The 15,446-nt window shown below is 63.5% G+C and overlaps 1 protein-coding gene and 1 long non-coding RNA gene across 2 annotated transcripts in view; one reads left to right on the top strand and one right to left on the bottom strand.

The window, feature by feature from the left end:
• Positions 1 to 9,847, top strand: part of NTN1 (netrin 1) — a 171,236-nt gene extending 161,389 nt beyond the window's left edge. The window contains exon 7 of the mRNA XM_077892661.1: positions 9,472 to 9,847. Within this exon, the coding sequence (XP_077748787.1) occupies positions 9,472 to 9,800 (329 nt within the window). The 3' untranslated portion in view covers positions 9,801 to 9,847. The remainder of the gene's footprint in view (positions 1 to 9,471) is intronic.
• Positions 9,848 to 13,555: 3,708 nt separating this feature from the next.
• Positions 13,556 to 14,750, bottom strand: LOC144310942 (uncharacterized). The gene is made up of 2 exons (XR_013376603.1): positions 14,438 to 14,750; positions 13,556 to 13,883 (listed from the first exon to the last, which is right to left on the bottom strand). It is a non-coding gene; the product is annotated as an uncharacterized LOC144310942 (long non-coding RNA).
• Between the last annotated feature and the right edge of the window lie 696 nt (positions 14,751 to 15,446).

Below are 15,446 nucleotides of genomic sequence, written 5' to 3'. Positions count from 1 at the left end.
CTCCCTGGAGTTGCCTGCCTGTCAGCCTGGGGAGTCAAGGCTATGAGGGTAACAGGGTGACACTGTGTCCCCAGGGTGCTTTGTTCTGGGAGGTTGCTGGGCTGAGGCCTGGGGAGGTTCAGGGGCCCTGCCCCTCCCTGCCCTGCCCTCTGGTCCAGGCTCCTGCCCACAGCCCTTGGGCCTCCCGTCCCCTCTGGTCCCCAAGCTCCCCCCCAGGCCCTGTCCCCACTCCCCTCCTCACCTTTGCACTCCTACCCCCCATCGCTGGCTCCTCCAGCACCTGCCATGTGCCCTGTCCTGGGTGCTGAGCTCACAGACCTGGAGGAGACGCAGGCTTAACCCTCAAGGACCTTGTGGTCGGGAGGGGGCAGACGGACACACAGGCGAGAGTGGGGACGCGGGGCAGAGACTGGTTCTCCAGGGAGGGGGTGGAGGGAGGGCTTCCTGGAGGCGGGGGCTCCGGTAGCCCGTGCTCACAGGGCAAGGCAAGGCTCCCAGGTGGAGGGAGGAAGGCCTTGGGCGCAGAAGGAGAAGCAGGGGCCGGGTACAGGGGTGTGGGGGCCGGGGAGGCTGGGGAGAGGCCCGCGCAGGCCTCAGCAGCCACGGTCACATCTGTGTGCACAGACCCCCGGCGCCGCCTCCCCCCTCAGCTGGGCCTGCGCGGTGGCCCGAGGGGGGCCCGGGTGCTGCCTTCTCCCTGGGATCCGAAAGTGGGATCGGGGTGGGGGGTGGGGGGGGGCGGAGACAGCTCACATTCTGAAAGGTGAGATCATCTCACTTTTGCCAGTTCTTGGAAAAATTATTCATTCCCAGAAATGTTTATTAGTCACCCCTTTTGTTGAAAGACATTTTGGCACTGCGGGATGGAAAAATCAAAATGCCTTTCACAGGATGATTTGTGTCAAGCCTTCCCCCTGAGATCCTGCAAGGAGCATTTCTGGGGTACCACTCAAGGGGGGGACTCTGCTGGCATCTGCGGGGAGAGACGGGGCTCGTTAGGGTGTGTGTGCACGTGCACGTGTCTGTGCTCCTGCTTTCTCAGGCCCCGATTCTCTTCAGCATGTCCCCATGTTCCCCGGAACCTCCTGGGGTGCCGGGAGCCCTCGAGGCACCCGCACTCCCGTCCCCTGGAATCCACACGGCACCTGCGATGGGGCTTTATTCCCCGCCCACCACAGGCTAAGACACAATAAGATAACGTGGCTCCCGGCCGACTCCCAAGCCCCAAGAGGCTTCTGCTCCCCCGATGCCTCCCAGGCCCCGAGCCCCTGGTGGCACATGGTGGGCACAGCGGGCCCTTAGAAGGCACAGGAACGGGTCCCCCCGCACTGCCACCCCGGGACCCTTGACTCCCCGTTCCTGGTGAACCAGACACATCTCCTGGGGGAGCCAGCAGGAGTGGTCACCACGGTGTTGGGGTGACTCTTAGAGATGATAGAGCCAACGTGGGGGACGCTGTGGCCGGGACCGGGTGGGGGGTGCCGGCGGTGGGCATGGGCGTGTCGCGGGGGAAGGTCACGGCCGATCATGATGAGGGGCGGGTATGGGGGTGACACCGGTGGCGTAGGGCCCGCCGAGCACGGTGGTGAGGACGGTGTGACCCGGCCTGGCGCTTGCCCCGCGCTCGTCCAGTGGCTCAGGCTGCAAATCGGATGCTCCCGCCGCAGGGATCTCGGGCCTCTCACCTCCTGACACCCCCTCCCCTTCCTTTTCTTGACCTTGAGTTCAACAGCTGCTCCCCATCGAGGGGGGTCAAGCCCGCTGAGAGCAGAGAACCTGACAGGTTGCTTATGGACCCTGCGGGGGGACAAAGCGCCTGAGTCCACCCCACGCTGCGATCATGGGGCTTGGGTGTGGGTACGGATGTGCCCCATCCCTGGGGGCGGTTCCCCAAAGGGAGGGCTGCCTGGAGAGCCCGAAGCTGGTGGGTGCCGCCCCCCCCCGCCGCCATTCACCCTGCAGGGACGCCATCCCCACCCCAGCCACCCCTGCAGCCCCAGGGAGCGGGGCGCAGACCAGCCAGCAGCACGTGGCCTGGTGTTTCAGAGGCTCGCTGACCCTTCCCTGGAGGGGGCAGTCACTGGCCCCCTGGTGGGGGGGGTCCTCCGATTTCCCCCGGCCAGATGTGACCTCCCCTCCCCCCCCACCCCACAGTGCCAGCCCCATATGGAGGCCAGATGTGGAGCTGGGTCCGCGGCGAGTCAGGCTGAGGTCGCGGAGTACGGGTGACCACCAGGCTGGACGGGGAGTGCCCAGGGGCCCCCGGGACGGCTTGACAGGAAAGCCCTCCATCCTGCAGGGTGCTGCCCCGGCCGCCCGCCACCCTTCCTGACCCCGCAGACAGGGGAGCCCCAGAGCCTGTGCCTCTGGGCCGCTGGGGGGGTGGGAGGGGCGGCTCTGAGGGGCTGGGAAGGGGCTCGTCCCATTTGGCAGATGGGAACGGGAGGCTTGGAGGGGTGGGGGCAGGGACCTGTCCAAGGTGCCTGGGGAGCTGGGTACCTGGTGCTGGGGACCCAGGCTGCTTTGGCCACCATGGGCAGCTCTTGTTCTCTGTGCTCCCCGGGGGCCCAGCCCCAGCATCACAGAGCATTTCTGTCACAGCTCAGATGGGCATGTCCCCCTGCGGGGTGGTCTGGTGGGTCCTGCCCCTGCCCCTGCATTGGGATCAGAGCCCAGCACCCTGTTTCACTGTTCCTGGGGCTCCCGGCCCCATGCCTTGGCCAGGATGGGAGAGAGGGACACACGCACACCCCACCCCACCTCCGATGGTCCAGCCACCAGACCTGAGGGCACCACACTCTCCAGCTGCAGAGCTGCGGGAGGTGAGGCGGGGCCAGGAACACCCGTCCAGTGCTCGCTGGTACCTGCTCGATCCCCCAGGGGAATGCGGCTGACGAAGGAGCACCCCCAGGACTCTGCTGCTGTGGTCTGGATCCCACTTGGTTCCTATTTCTGGGCCTGAGGCCCTTGCTCCTGGGCTCCTTGGAGAAGCAGGTTCCACTGTGGATGAGCGTTGACCTTTGGAAGCTGGAGCTGAGCACAGTGTGCAGAGCGTGGTGTGCAGAGGGAGGTGTGCAGAGCGTGGTGTGCAGAGCGTGCTCAGAAGACCAGTAGCTGCCAGCCTCCTCTCTCAGGGGCTTCACCTGAGGAGGGACAGGCTGCCTGTCCTGGTCCTGTGAGGGGGCTTCCTGGAGGCAGTGGCCTTCATGGGGACTGGACTGCGGGCTGCGCAGGGACCTCTCAGAGGGCCACATCCTTGCTGGGGACCGCGTGTAAGTTTGCAGCCAGGAGCTTTTTGTGAGCCTCGGAGGCCACGTGTCCTGGAGGGACCTGGGGGTGATGTGAGCCCTGGACTGGGGCCGAGCCTTCCTTCCCTCGGAGGCCACTACCCCGCTGGCACAGGGGCCCGGGGTGGCAGCCCTTGCAGGACCCTCCAGGGGGCTGGGAGGCAGGTTTGCTAGTGGATGCGTCACATCCTCTGGGGGACCCTCTGGCCTCTTTGGCCGCTCCTGGGCTGGGGGGCCAGGGACCAGCCGGGCTGTCTCCGCTCCTCCTGTTGGGAGGGGGTCCCTCTCTCCCTTTGGCTCCTTTGAGGAAGAGAGCAGCCGGGGGGGGGGGGGGGCGGGGTGAGGGCACCCCACTGTGCAGGCAGGGCCACGTCCCCTCTCCTGCCCGAGCCTCGGGCCACGCACAGTGGCCAGGCCCCTGAGCCCTTCTGACTTGTGAAGCTGGGGCGGGTGGTCCAGACTGGCCCGGCTCCCAGTGAACAGGGCTCATGTCTTCCCCAGAGCAAGACTCCCCGATTCCCAGACTTCCCAACATCCCCTCCCAAGAACAGAGCCTCAGCGCTATGGCCCCATGGGGAAACCGAGGCAGCGTTCCCATTGCTCTTAGTTCTGAGAGAGAGAGAGAGAAGCAAACCTTTGTTGAGAATGAGAAAGGAGGGACCCTCGGGAGGGATGTCCCCACCTTAGTCAAGGTCTGAGGTGGGACCTGCACATGTGTGGCAGGCAGTGGTAGCCCCGGGGACTCCCGAGGACTCCTGCTGGGGGGATGGCTGTGGCTGACGGCCTGGTGTGGCCCCCACTGGCCTCCAGCTCACCACCAGCCGGGACATGTCATCGTGGGTGCGGGGGTCCCGCCTGACGCCCCCCTGGCTGGCAGGCAGGTCAGCACCTCCGGGAACAAGACGCGGCCGGGCCCCGTGCTTTCTCACCTTCGCGGGGGCCTGGGAAACACGTGGTCAGAGCTGCATTTTATGAAAGCAGCTGCAGCTCACGACACACTTGCTATATAGGGAAATTTATGGGGCTGCATGGTTTTAAGGGTTTCTCTGGGGTCAGCGTCTTCCCCCGTTCGCCCTGGCCGCAGCCTCCGAGGCAGACGGATGACAAGCCTTCCCCGGCTGGACTGGCCCAATAGGAAGGTGTGGCTGGGGGTGACAGGGGGGGACACCTGGGGCTGGCCACCCAAGCCTCCTGGAAGGGGTGGCTGCTGGGAAGCCCTTGGGGACCCCCCCTGAGCGGCCCATAAATCCTGGGCCCTCCAGGCGGCAGGAAGCCTCCCCGCTGAGGTGTCATCCCTCCCAGGGCTCCAGGCTTGTGCTTGTGGGAGGAGGAAGATGGCTGGTGGCCCCACTCCCCGGCTTCCCACCGCCCACTCCCCAGCTCCCCACCGGGGCCTGTGCCAGCCCCCCCCCCCCCCCCCCCCCCCCCCGACTTGGGCCCGGCAGGCAGGGTGTGTCAGGGCCAAGCCCGAGGATGAATGAGCAACAACTGTATACTCTTCGCTGTGCAAACAGCTTTCCTAGAACTTAGCCCAGGCTGGGCCCTTGGATTGCAGCAGGAAGTCCCCAACCCCTACATGGGCGGGGCGGGGTGGGGGGATGGAGCTACGTCCTGTCCAGGGAGGAGGCGGTCCCAGGTCCTCTGGGGGCCCAGAGCTGACAGGCTCCGAGTTGGCTGTGCCAGGGCCGGAGCTGGGAGGGGGGCTCGGGATGAACGGGGGCTCCCGACCCAGAACAGGGCTGCCTGCTGTGGCCCCTTTGGAGGAAGCCCAGTGCTGGGACCCAGTACAGTTGAGGCACCGTGGAAGGGATGGCCAGGGTCTGCTCCTGTAGGACACGTGTGCGGTCTTGCACACTCAGTGGCGGAGAGGACCCCCAGCACAGGCCAAGGCACCCAGCCCGCCCTGGGGCTGCCTTCGAGTCCCCCCCCCTTGGCCAGTCCAGCCCAGCCCTGGCCCAGGCCGCTCTCGCTGACTGCGGCCCCCGTGGGCCTGGCCCTCAGTCCCCTTCTGGCCTGTGTGGAGGCAGGGATGGAGAGGTACGTGCCCCCCACGCCCTGCAGGCCCAGCAGCAGCCTGGGATTCGAAGTCAGTCGTCACGGCCCTGCCCGGGTGGCTGCCAAGGCCTGCCTGTGAGCCCCAGAATTGCTCTTGAGGGGTGGCTGCTGCCCTGCCCTGCCTATGGCCTTGCCTTCAGAGCTCATCAGCTGGCGACACATGTGGGGACTCCAAGGCCGGGGACACAGTGCCGCCTGGCCCCTAGGACCTTGCTTCCCGGAAGGCAGGAGCTCTCCCCTTGCTTTTGCTCAGCCACCTGCTCCTTTCCAGGGACGCGCTCCCCTGCAGCTTGCTCGGGGGCACCCAGGGGTCCCCCAGCCCGGCTGGGCTTTCCAGAGCTGACCTCACCCATCCTGCCTGGTGGGCTCCAGTCCCCACACCCTGATGCCTGCTTCTGTCCGTGTGGAGAGAGGGCCCCAGGCGCCAGGCAAGCTGCTCTCCTGCATCTTGAGTCCTCATATTGTTTTTTTCGGGTGGGGGGTGAGCCAGGGCTCAGTGTAAGGAAGGGCATTCGCAGTGTGGACCCCGAGACGCAGCCGCTTATCACTCCGAGGGGGCCAGGCTGCCCTGGCTCAGCCACTGCCTCGTCTCTGCGCCGGAGAAGGCCCCCCTCTGGCTTTGCGCGGGGACCTGCCAGGCTGCCCTCCCAAGGGTCAGCTCATCTCCCTCGTTTCTGACTGCAGGGTCGGGGGCCTCACGGGTCCCCGTGTTCCTGGGGGTCAGTCTAGGACACGGGTGCACAGATGGGGCGGCCCAGGCATCCTGAGGGCTGAGGCTAAGTGGCCTGGTGTTGACTGTCGTGTGGGTGCCGGGGACACACCCTCGGGGCTCCTGGTGCTCGGACGGGCAGAGCTGCCTGTGGCCACCGTGGGCCACGGCCCCCCAGGCGCCCCCAGTCGTTCCGGGCTCCGGGCCAGCAGGCGGGCGGCGGCGCGGGGCGGGCGCTGCGCCGTGTGCCGGGGCCGCTCCCCTGAGCGTGCGGCCTGCGTCTGCCTGAGGTCACTGTTCAGTGTGTAGTTTGAATATTTTCAGCTGTGCGCGCGGCGGGGACCTGGCCTGTGTGCTGCGTGTGCAGCTCATACTTGGTGGGCTGTGTAATGTGCGGAGGCGTTGCCAAGGGCAGCGGAACTGGGGATTTTTTCCAGCATAATCACATGAATTCTCCCGCCACCCTCCCCTGCCCCTTCCCCGCCTGGGCCGTCCCCGCTCCAAGGCCAGGGAGCTGCTGGGAGCAGCTGGCGTGGACAGAGGACACAGGCCGCTGCTTTGTGGCCAGTGGACCAGGGCCTGCTGCTGTGGCCTCTGGATTCCCGGGGACAGCATGGGGTCAGGGGTGGGTACCCCTTTGGGCTGCATCCTCTGTGTTGAGCGGATGCGCTCCAGGCCTGTGCTAGCAGGGCCTGGGGAAGAGGCCCGGCCGGGGCAGGTGGTGGTGAGGGGCAGGTAGTGGTGACGGCGGGGGGAGCTGCTTTGGATGTCCTGCCTGCTGTTCCAGGGCATTCCTTCAGGGGAGAACGTTCAGACCAGGGAAGGTGGGGCTGGGGTCCCCGGTCCCCCCTGTGGGAAGGACCACATTCTCGCAGCTCCTCTGAGGGGCCAGCCCGGGGCCCGACCACTCGGGCAGCTCTCTCTGGCCGCTTCCCAGCACACCTGGGCCACCTCACCAGGTGAGCCCTCTCACCTGGCTCTGCACCCCGCCCAAGATCCCGAGCACCCCTCCCCCCAAAAGAACGAGTTTGCTCCGGCTGCCTGAACCAAGCATCACGGACTGGGGGCTTCACCAACAGAAATTTATTGTCTCACGATTCTGGAGGCCGAAGTCGGCGACCAAGGCGTCCACACGGTGGCTCCTGCTGAGGCCTCTCCTTGGCCTGCAGGCCTCCCTCCGTGTCTGTCCTGCTTTGCTCTTCTCACAAGGACACCAGTTGCATTGGATTAGGCTCCCCCGTATTACTGCCTCTTTAACTTAATCAGCTCTGTTAAGACCCCATCTCCGAATATGGTCGCATTCTGAGCTCCTGGAGGATGGTTGGCACTTCATCCGATGAGTCCAGGGCCGAGAGCCGCAGTGTGGCCTGTAGCGCCACTAGATGCTCGGTGCCCGGGGTCACAGCCCCCGGAGTCCCCATCCACAGGCACTTTCTGAGGCATCCTTGCCAGGCCACCCCCTGCCCACCCCGGCACTGTGGCTGGGGACCAGGGGTCTAAGATGCCACCCAGGGAAAACGGTGGCATCCCGATGGAGCCTCATTGTGCATTCAGCTCAGCCGCGAGGAGAGGAAACCGGGGTTCCCAGGGACGCTGGCTCCCCCGTCGCTTAGCGGAGGGGCACTCAGTTACCACGGTGACCTCCATGTGCACAGTCAAACACACAGCCCGGCCACTTCTGCGGGCTGGAGGGCTCCCCACCCCACCTCGGAGTTCACACTGAGTGTTGAGTCCCTTGGTGACAAAAACATGGAAACGGTTGCCATGGCAGCCATTCTTTGGAGCTCTCCGACTGGAGTGCAAAGTTGACGATGCCCAAGAACAGCTGAAATCAAATATGGGAAAATCTGCCACTTGCCTCACCCCAGAAGGATGAGCTGGATGGTGTGGGACGCTCCCCCCGGGCCCCGCCATCCCTGAACCTCCCCGTCATCCTGGGCCAAGCGTGGGGACAGGATGGGAGGGGGGGCCTGGGAGTGAAGGCAGCAGAGTGGGTCCCCAGAGACCCTCAGAGAGGCTGGGCTGCATGGGCACCCCAGCCGGGCTGTAAGAGGGCAGGTGATGACCACTCGACACGCCCTGGGGACATGTCCTCGGGACTCCTAGAGCCGCTGGGCTGACCCATGTCTCACTTTCTTCAGGTGTAATCTGGAGAGACGAGCTGGCTGCTCATCTGCTAGGGCAGTCTTCAGTCTGGTGGGGGGGGCGGGCGGGGCGGGGGCAGGTGGGCTCAGCAAGGGGAATGTGCCCTGATCTGACCTTGGGGAGGGGGAAGATGACCAAGTTTTCCTTGATCTGTCAGTGCAGCAGAGACCTCTCCTTTTATCCCCTGGAATGATTATGTCTCCCCCCAACCCCAGCAGTTTCCCCAGTGGTACCCCATGGGGCCCTGCTACCTTGAGATGCGCTAACCAAAGAGATCTGCAGTCAGAGTAGTTTGGGAAGCTCACATGCATGCATACACATGCATGGTTTGTAGCTTGAAGGCTCTGAAAAGTCCTGCAATAAGGAAGCCTCTTGACTTCGTTTAAGCCAGAATTTCACAAACCTATTTGAGCAAGGTTCCCCCTTTCTCTTTAAAAAGCATTTTAGGGGCACCCGGATGGCTCAGTGGTTGAGCGTCTACTTTGGGCTCAGAGGGTAATCCCGGGGTCCCGGGATTGATCCTGCATTGGGCTCCCCACAGGGAACCTGCTTCTCCCTCTGCTGATGTCTCTGCCTCTCTGTGTGTCTTTCATGAATAAATAAATAAAATCCTTAAAAAAGCGTTTTAAAACCCTTCCTAATATCCTGCAGAGATAGCATATATTGACATTGACTAGGGCACTGGTTCTCAAAGTGTGTTCCCAGGAGCAGCAGCAGCACCACCTGGGAATTTGTGAGAGAGGCATACTCTGGGGAGCCCATTCCAGATGTGCTGAATCGGAAACTCTGCGGGGAGGCCCAGCACTATGTGTCCGCCCCACCCCAGGGGCATGGATTCTGCTGCAGGCTCCAGTGGAGAGACCCTGCACCAGGGGAAGTCTCAGAAGAGAACTGGGGGGTGGGGTGGGGAACAGCCTGGGGATTTGGAGAGGATCAGGAGGGAGGGGGGTTTGTCTCCAAAGGCAGTGCTGGGTGGCAGCTTCAACAAAGGCATGAGGCAAGGCTGGTGGGAGCAGTGGCCCCGGCCCAGGTATCAGCAGGTGGGGTTGGTTCCCCAGGTCAGCCTGGGCACCACCCACGGGTGCCCTCGTGGGGTACCCTGCACCGTCGCTTCCCAGCTGTGCCTTCTCCATCAGACGGGCCGCCCGGCGGTCAGGGGGCCAGCAGGTGGGGGCCAGCAGGTGGGGCCCACCTGGGCCCAGGAGCCTGGGCGGGGGGTGGCCCGGCGGCACTCCTCGGCCCGGGGCCCACCCGCCCGCCTGTGCTTCCTTGCAGCCGTCCAGATCCACATCCTGAAGGCGGACAAGGCAGGGGACTGGTGGAAGTTCACGGTGAACATCATCTCCGTGTACAAGCAGGGCACGAGCCGCATCCGCCGCGGGGACCAGAGCCTGTGGATCCGCTCGCGGGACATCGCCTGCAAGTGCCCCAAAATCAAGCCCCTCAAGAAGTACCTGCTGCTGGGCAACGCCGAGGACTCGCCCGACCAGAGCGGCATCGTGGCGGACAAGAGCAGCCTGGTGATCCAGTGGCGGGACACGTGGGCGCGGCGGCTGCGCAAGTTCCAGCAGCGCGAGAAGAAGGGCAAGTGCAAGAAGGCCTAGCGCGGGGGCTGCGGCGCCGGGTGGGCGGGGCCGGGCGGCGGGGCGGGGCGGGGCCGCGGCGGGAGGGCGGGGCCGGGCGGGGGAGAGGGCGGGGCTCCGGGCTGCGGCCCCGCCCCCGCCCCGCCGGCCCCGCCCCCGCCCCGCCCCCTGGCCGCCGCGCGCGGGGCGGGAGAGATGAGGACGAGACTTAGCTACCTCACGGGCTCCTGGCCGAGCAGCGCGCTCCGGGGCGGGAGGGGCGGGGCGGGGCGGGCGGGGCGCGGAGCCGCGCAGGTGGGGCCGGGGGCGGGGCGCCGGGAGGACGCGGCTCCTCGGCCGTGACCCCGTCCGCAGGGCCGGCCCGTCCCACCAGCGCGCCGCCTGCTGCGCGGGTCCGGGGGTCTCGGGGGCGGGTCCCAGTCTCCGTCCCTGGAGGCGGAGCAGCGCGGCCCGGGCTTGGCGCCCCCCCCCCCCGCTTCCGGGCCGCGCTGGGCAGGGGGCCCCGGGGCGCCCCTGAGCAGCCCCAGCCGGGTGGTCACCGCCCCACGCTGGAGCCGCCCGTCCGAGGAGGCGCTGCGCGGGCAAAACCTCCCAGAGAGTTTCCTTTCTGGAAACTTGGAACCAGCCCCTTTATGACATTTTCCAGGGGAAGGGGGAAGGGGCCGTGACACTATTTGTGTAATGACGTCAGCTCCTGGGAAGGGCCCGGCACGGAATGCAGGTTTGCACAGGCGGGTGGGCCGGGCTGGGGGAAGGGGCTTGTCACCCCCGGCGGTGCACAAGGTCCCGGGTCCCTGGGGAAAGGAACCTGGGGCGTGCCCCCTGCGCCACCCCCACCCGCCCCTCCAGCTCTTGTGGTCTAGCCTGGGCAGCCCGTCCGGCTCCTTTCTGGCCCCCCCTTTACTCGCGGAGGCCTTCCGTGGCCCCCTGGTGTGGCCAGGCCCCCCCTTTCCAAAGCTTTCTAGAGACCCCGGCGCCCCACAGGCAGCCCCAGACCTTTGGGGCCCTTTGCCGCCCGCCTCGGAGCTCTGCACTGCCCAGGGGCCTCGCCCCGTCCGCACACCCACCCGGCACACTGACTTAGAGACCTGGCTCCCCTCTCAGCCAGGAAACTCCCCGCGCAGCCGGGCCGCTGCAGAGGGTCGCCGAGGATGGAGCTTGGTCCCTCGCGGCCTGGCTTCCCTCGGCCTCTCCGGCTCCAGCCCGCAGCAGGCCGCCTTCCGTTGAGCACCTGCTCTGTGCCAGGCACTTTACCCACATGACCTCCCGTTATCCTCACGACAGCCCCGAGACAAGGATTCGCACCCTACTTGCCGCCAGCAGGGACACAAGGTGCTCAAGGTCACGGGCAGGGAAGAAGCAGAACTGGGTCAGACTCCAGAGCCGGGCCTTCTGGCCACACTGCCCCTCGGCTCCCTAGGGAGGCTTCCAGGGGGCGCTCCGGGCTGCGACCCGGCCCTGGTTGCTGCATCTGGCCTGGGGAACAGGAGTCAGGGTGGGGACCGCGGTGGGGGGGGTGGCGGGGGTGAGGTGGGCGCGACATCTACAGCGGTGGCAGCCAGAGTGGGTGAGGCAGGGCGCAAACCCCCCGCGGGTGGGAGGCAGGCCTTGGCTAATCCTAAAACGTCCGCCTGGGGGTGTTTGGAAGGATTCCAGGACAGACTGGGAGAGCCGCCCGAGGGGGCAGGGAGCGGAGAGCACTGCCGCGAGCGCGCCCCCTCAGGCCCGGCAAGGTTTGCCGAGCACCTTAGCATCCCCGAGGCCTCCCTGAAGGCCCAGCCCGGTCCTCGGAAGGCACCCTGCGCTCACGCTCCGCTGGGGCCTCCTCTGCTCACACTGGCCTGGCTTCCTTACCCCGACCAAGAAGGGCTGTGCCCTCCTGGGTCCGAGTGTCCCCCCACGTCCGCGAGGGGCTGGCACTGGGGGTTTCCGGGGCCCCCTGGGCCCTGGACCCCGGCCCTGCCAAGCAGCAATGCCTCCTTTAAATTCAGCCAGCCCCCAGCCTCCAGCCTCGGCTCAGCACCCCGAGGCCGCGGGCTGTCGCATCCACCCGTGGAGGGGGGCGGGGGTGAGGACACTGTTGGGAGCTCCGTCATCCCAGCCTGCGTCGCCCCTCTGGAGGAGGACCCAGCCCCTCCACTCCTCTGATGGCAGCCACCGACTGACCCAGCAGCCAGGGCCCATCCCCGGGGCGGCAGTCGAGGTGCCCTCTTCCAGCCCGCCCCACCCCCTCCTGGGAGGAGATGGAAGGAGGAACGGAGGTGTTCCAGTTTGTACAGTTAGGAAAGGATGTAAAATGGACCTAGATTTTGATTTTGAAGAGTGTATTAACCAGAGTTGTGATATGTAGGTGTTCGAAGAAAAACATACCAGATTAGTTTTTAAAACGAAAACAGATTGCCCAGTTGTCCTTTTGCTTACCTGCTGGGTGGTCTGTAGCCCCCGGCCCCTGCTCCCCGTGCCTGCTTTACTGACACACAGTAACACTAAAGATTTTGGGGTGGGAGGGAGGGACGCCTGGGGTGCAAGCCAGGGTGGTTGGGGACTGCCACAAGGCCCCTCGTGTCCTCCTGGAGCTCTGCCTCCGTAGGAGCAGGCAGGAAATGGGTACAGACTTCCTCGGGTTCCCCCCAGATTGGAATGAAGCTGAGATCAAGGAGACCCCAGGCCATCAGGAAACGGTCTCTCTGGGTAACTCAACAATGTCAAGGTCTCAACACTTAAAGGAAGCCCCCTGTCCTCCCCCACCCCCCACCCCCCGCCCGGGGGAGAGACTGGCGAGGGGACAACCTAGACTCACTGGGCCATGGTTCATGGCCAAAGCCATGCCATACCCTATGGGTATGTATCCAAGTGTGTCCTTGTGGGGCCTCGCCCCCGGCCAAAACCAAGCCAGCCCCACTCCTGTGTCATCAGACATCTTGTCTCTCTGCTCCCGAAGGCACTTCCATCCCCCCCACCCCCAACCCCAGCTCCCTCCTGCGTTTCTGAGTTCTGTTTGCTCAGAATTGTAAATGTTTAGTTGTGACCATGACATATTGTTTGGGTCAGTGTTTCTTTCCAATGCATACTAATATATTATGGTTATTATATATGAATATATTTAATGACATGGAAAAAGTTGTGGATTTTCTTTTTTTTTAAGTTTTTTTTTTTCAGGGGGGGGTTAGAGTTGTAATGGACCCAGATGGAACTTGTAACGTGGGCGCCACATGATAGAACTAAGTTCAGATATCATTTAAATAAACTCTTGTACACTGTCCACTGTCTCCTAGTCTTTACTGGTGGCCTGGGCATGCCGTGGGGGAGAGGATAGCGAGTCTTCTGGCCACTCTTCAGGAGCGTGGCTTCTGCTCTTAGAATGCCCCGGCGGTGAAGCCCTGACTACTGCCCCCCCCCCCCCCCCCGAAAGACAGGGAAGGGGCGGGCCACTTTGCTTGGAAAGTCCTAGGGTGTACTGGCTTTAACTGCAATTTAGAGCAAAAAGTCTCCCAGATGGGACCATGTATGTTCTGGTCCCCAAGAAACCGTCCATGGCATCCATCCTTGCCAGTCCCCGGGGGGCTCCAGGTCAGGGGGTCCCCAGAGAGCAGCAAAAAAGAGGCATCCTCGCACACCTTTGAACTTCCCCTTCTGATTCAGGACCTGCAAGTGAGTTTTTGCCTCTCACATCATCAGTGTCCTCCGCCCTGAGCCGATGCTGAATGCTCCGCGCAGGGCAGGCCTAGGGAGCTGAGCTCACTGCATTTCTGGGAGGCTATATTTAAATCTCCAAATGGTTGTGCTTTCTTTATTAAATAAACAATTCAGTCATTAGGAACACGTTGTGTTGCCGTGCAGAATGGGGCCCGTCGACACCAGGAAGCTATAATTTCTGCGCCCAGCTGCTCCGAAGACAGGTCTCAGTGACGGGCAGAGGCTGGCCCTAGAAGGTTCCGGAAGCCAGCCATTTCCTTGAGGCTCTGGGAGGTGACAGGGATGCTTTAGCTTGTCCTCAGGAAGAACCAGGGCTGGCCCAGCTGCCGCTGGGGTCTGGCCCTGAGAGATGGGTGCCGTGTTCTTGGACCCAGGGGTGAAAGCCAGGCCCCCTGTGCACCTGCAGCCCTGGGCCAGAAGAAAGCTCCCTGTCGGTCAGAGACAGCAATAGGGCCTGGCTTGTAAAGTAAGCAGTCTCACCGCCTCCCGGGGCCTTATGCTCTAGCTGGGGAGGGGACGCGCTGCTACCTGTCAAGAGTGTGCGCGGGATGTCAGCCCGGCTGCCCCGAAGCGCTGGCCCCAGGTGGCCGACGAGCCTGTTTAGAGATGGCCGCTGGTGCCCAAGGAACCTGAGCCACCCTGTCCCAGGCTCAGGGTCCAGCATGGTTACAGTCCACTCAAAAGCCCAGGCCCTCCCGGATGGGGACACCTCCCGGGGTCTGCCCAACGTGCAGGGAGGCCAGGCCCCCCATTTGTAAAGCCGCCCCCCTCCCGAGGCAGCGTGCTGGCACGGGGACCGCCTGCTCTCAGCAGACGCCCTAGGTTTCAGATTTGGTTGAACAGACATCTCTTTCTGCACTCTCAAGACTAAATAGAGACGTAGGAGGAACATGCCAAGGGAAATGGGGAGGAAAGGACGAATAGAGCCAGCAAGGCGCCCGCAGTGTGCCTGCTGCACCCACCTGCAGGGTGGGCCTGGGACGCCGAGGAGTAAAGGCTTTTTGTCATTGGCGTGTAGTTGGGAGGACGTCAGAAACTGTACGAAGCAATTAGAGGAAAGATGAGTCTTGGTCCACCTTTTAAAATGGGGGAGGGGAGGCAGAAATACCCCCATTTGACTTGAGCAGGGCTAGGCTGGAAAACCCAAGAGAGGGATGCCTGGGTGGTTCAGCAGTTGAGCGTCTGCCCTCGGTTTAGGGTGCGACCCCAGGGTCCTGGGATTGAGTCCCACATCGGGCTCCCTGCAGGGAGCCTGCTTCTCCCTCTGCCTGTGTCTCTGACTCTCTCTGTCTCTGATGAATAAATAAAATCTTAAAAAAAAAAAACGAGATAAAAGAAGACCTTTGGTTTATGCACAGAGCTCGCAGGGTAACCCCAAGCTGAAGACATGGGGAATAGGGGATCTGAGGAAGCAGGGGCCTCCTGGCAGGTGTCTGAGACCAGCAGTTCTGGAGGGAGAGGGGTAGTTGGGAATTCTGCAGCAGCTGTGTGGATGGACAGGGCTCTGCTGGGGCTCTGGCGCCCCTGAAAGCAGCACATGGTCCTGGAGCTAATTAAGACTAAGGTTTAGTTAGTTATTAATAATAATGAAATTTCAACGGAACGTAAGTACCAGGTATAAGCAGGTATCTGGATTTCTTTATATGGCATCCAGCCTCTAAATGCTTATCATAATCAGGGAAGTTACACAGTATTTACACTGTTGTTTTAACACGGTTTATTTTCACAAAGCTGCCGAGGGGCTGGGTGCTAAAGCCCTGTGTTGCCTTTTTTTTTTTTTTTTTTTTAAGATTTTACTTATTTATTCATGAGAGACACGGAGAGAGAGGCAGAGACACAGGCAGAGGGAGAAGCAGGCTCCATGCAGGAAGCCCGACGCGGGACCCGATCCCGGGACCGCAGGAACATGACCTTAGCCAAAGGCAGATGCTCAACTACTGAGCCACCCAGGCACCCCTTGCCTTTCTTCCC

This window comes from Canis aureus, chromosome 3 (assembly GCF_053574225.1).
Source record: "Canis aureus isolate CA01 chromosome 3, VMU_Caureus_v.1.0, whole genome shotgun sequence".
NCBI classification, from domain to species: Eukaryota; Metazoa; Chordata; class Mammalia; order Carnivora; family Canidae; genus Canis; species Canis aureus.
Note: the sequence above shows the minus strand (reverse complement) of the source record. Positions and strands in the feature narration are given on the sequence as shown.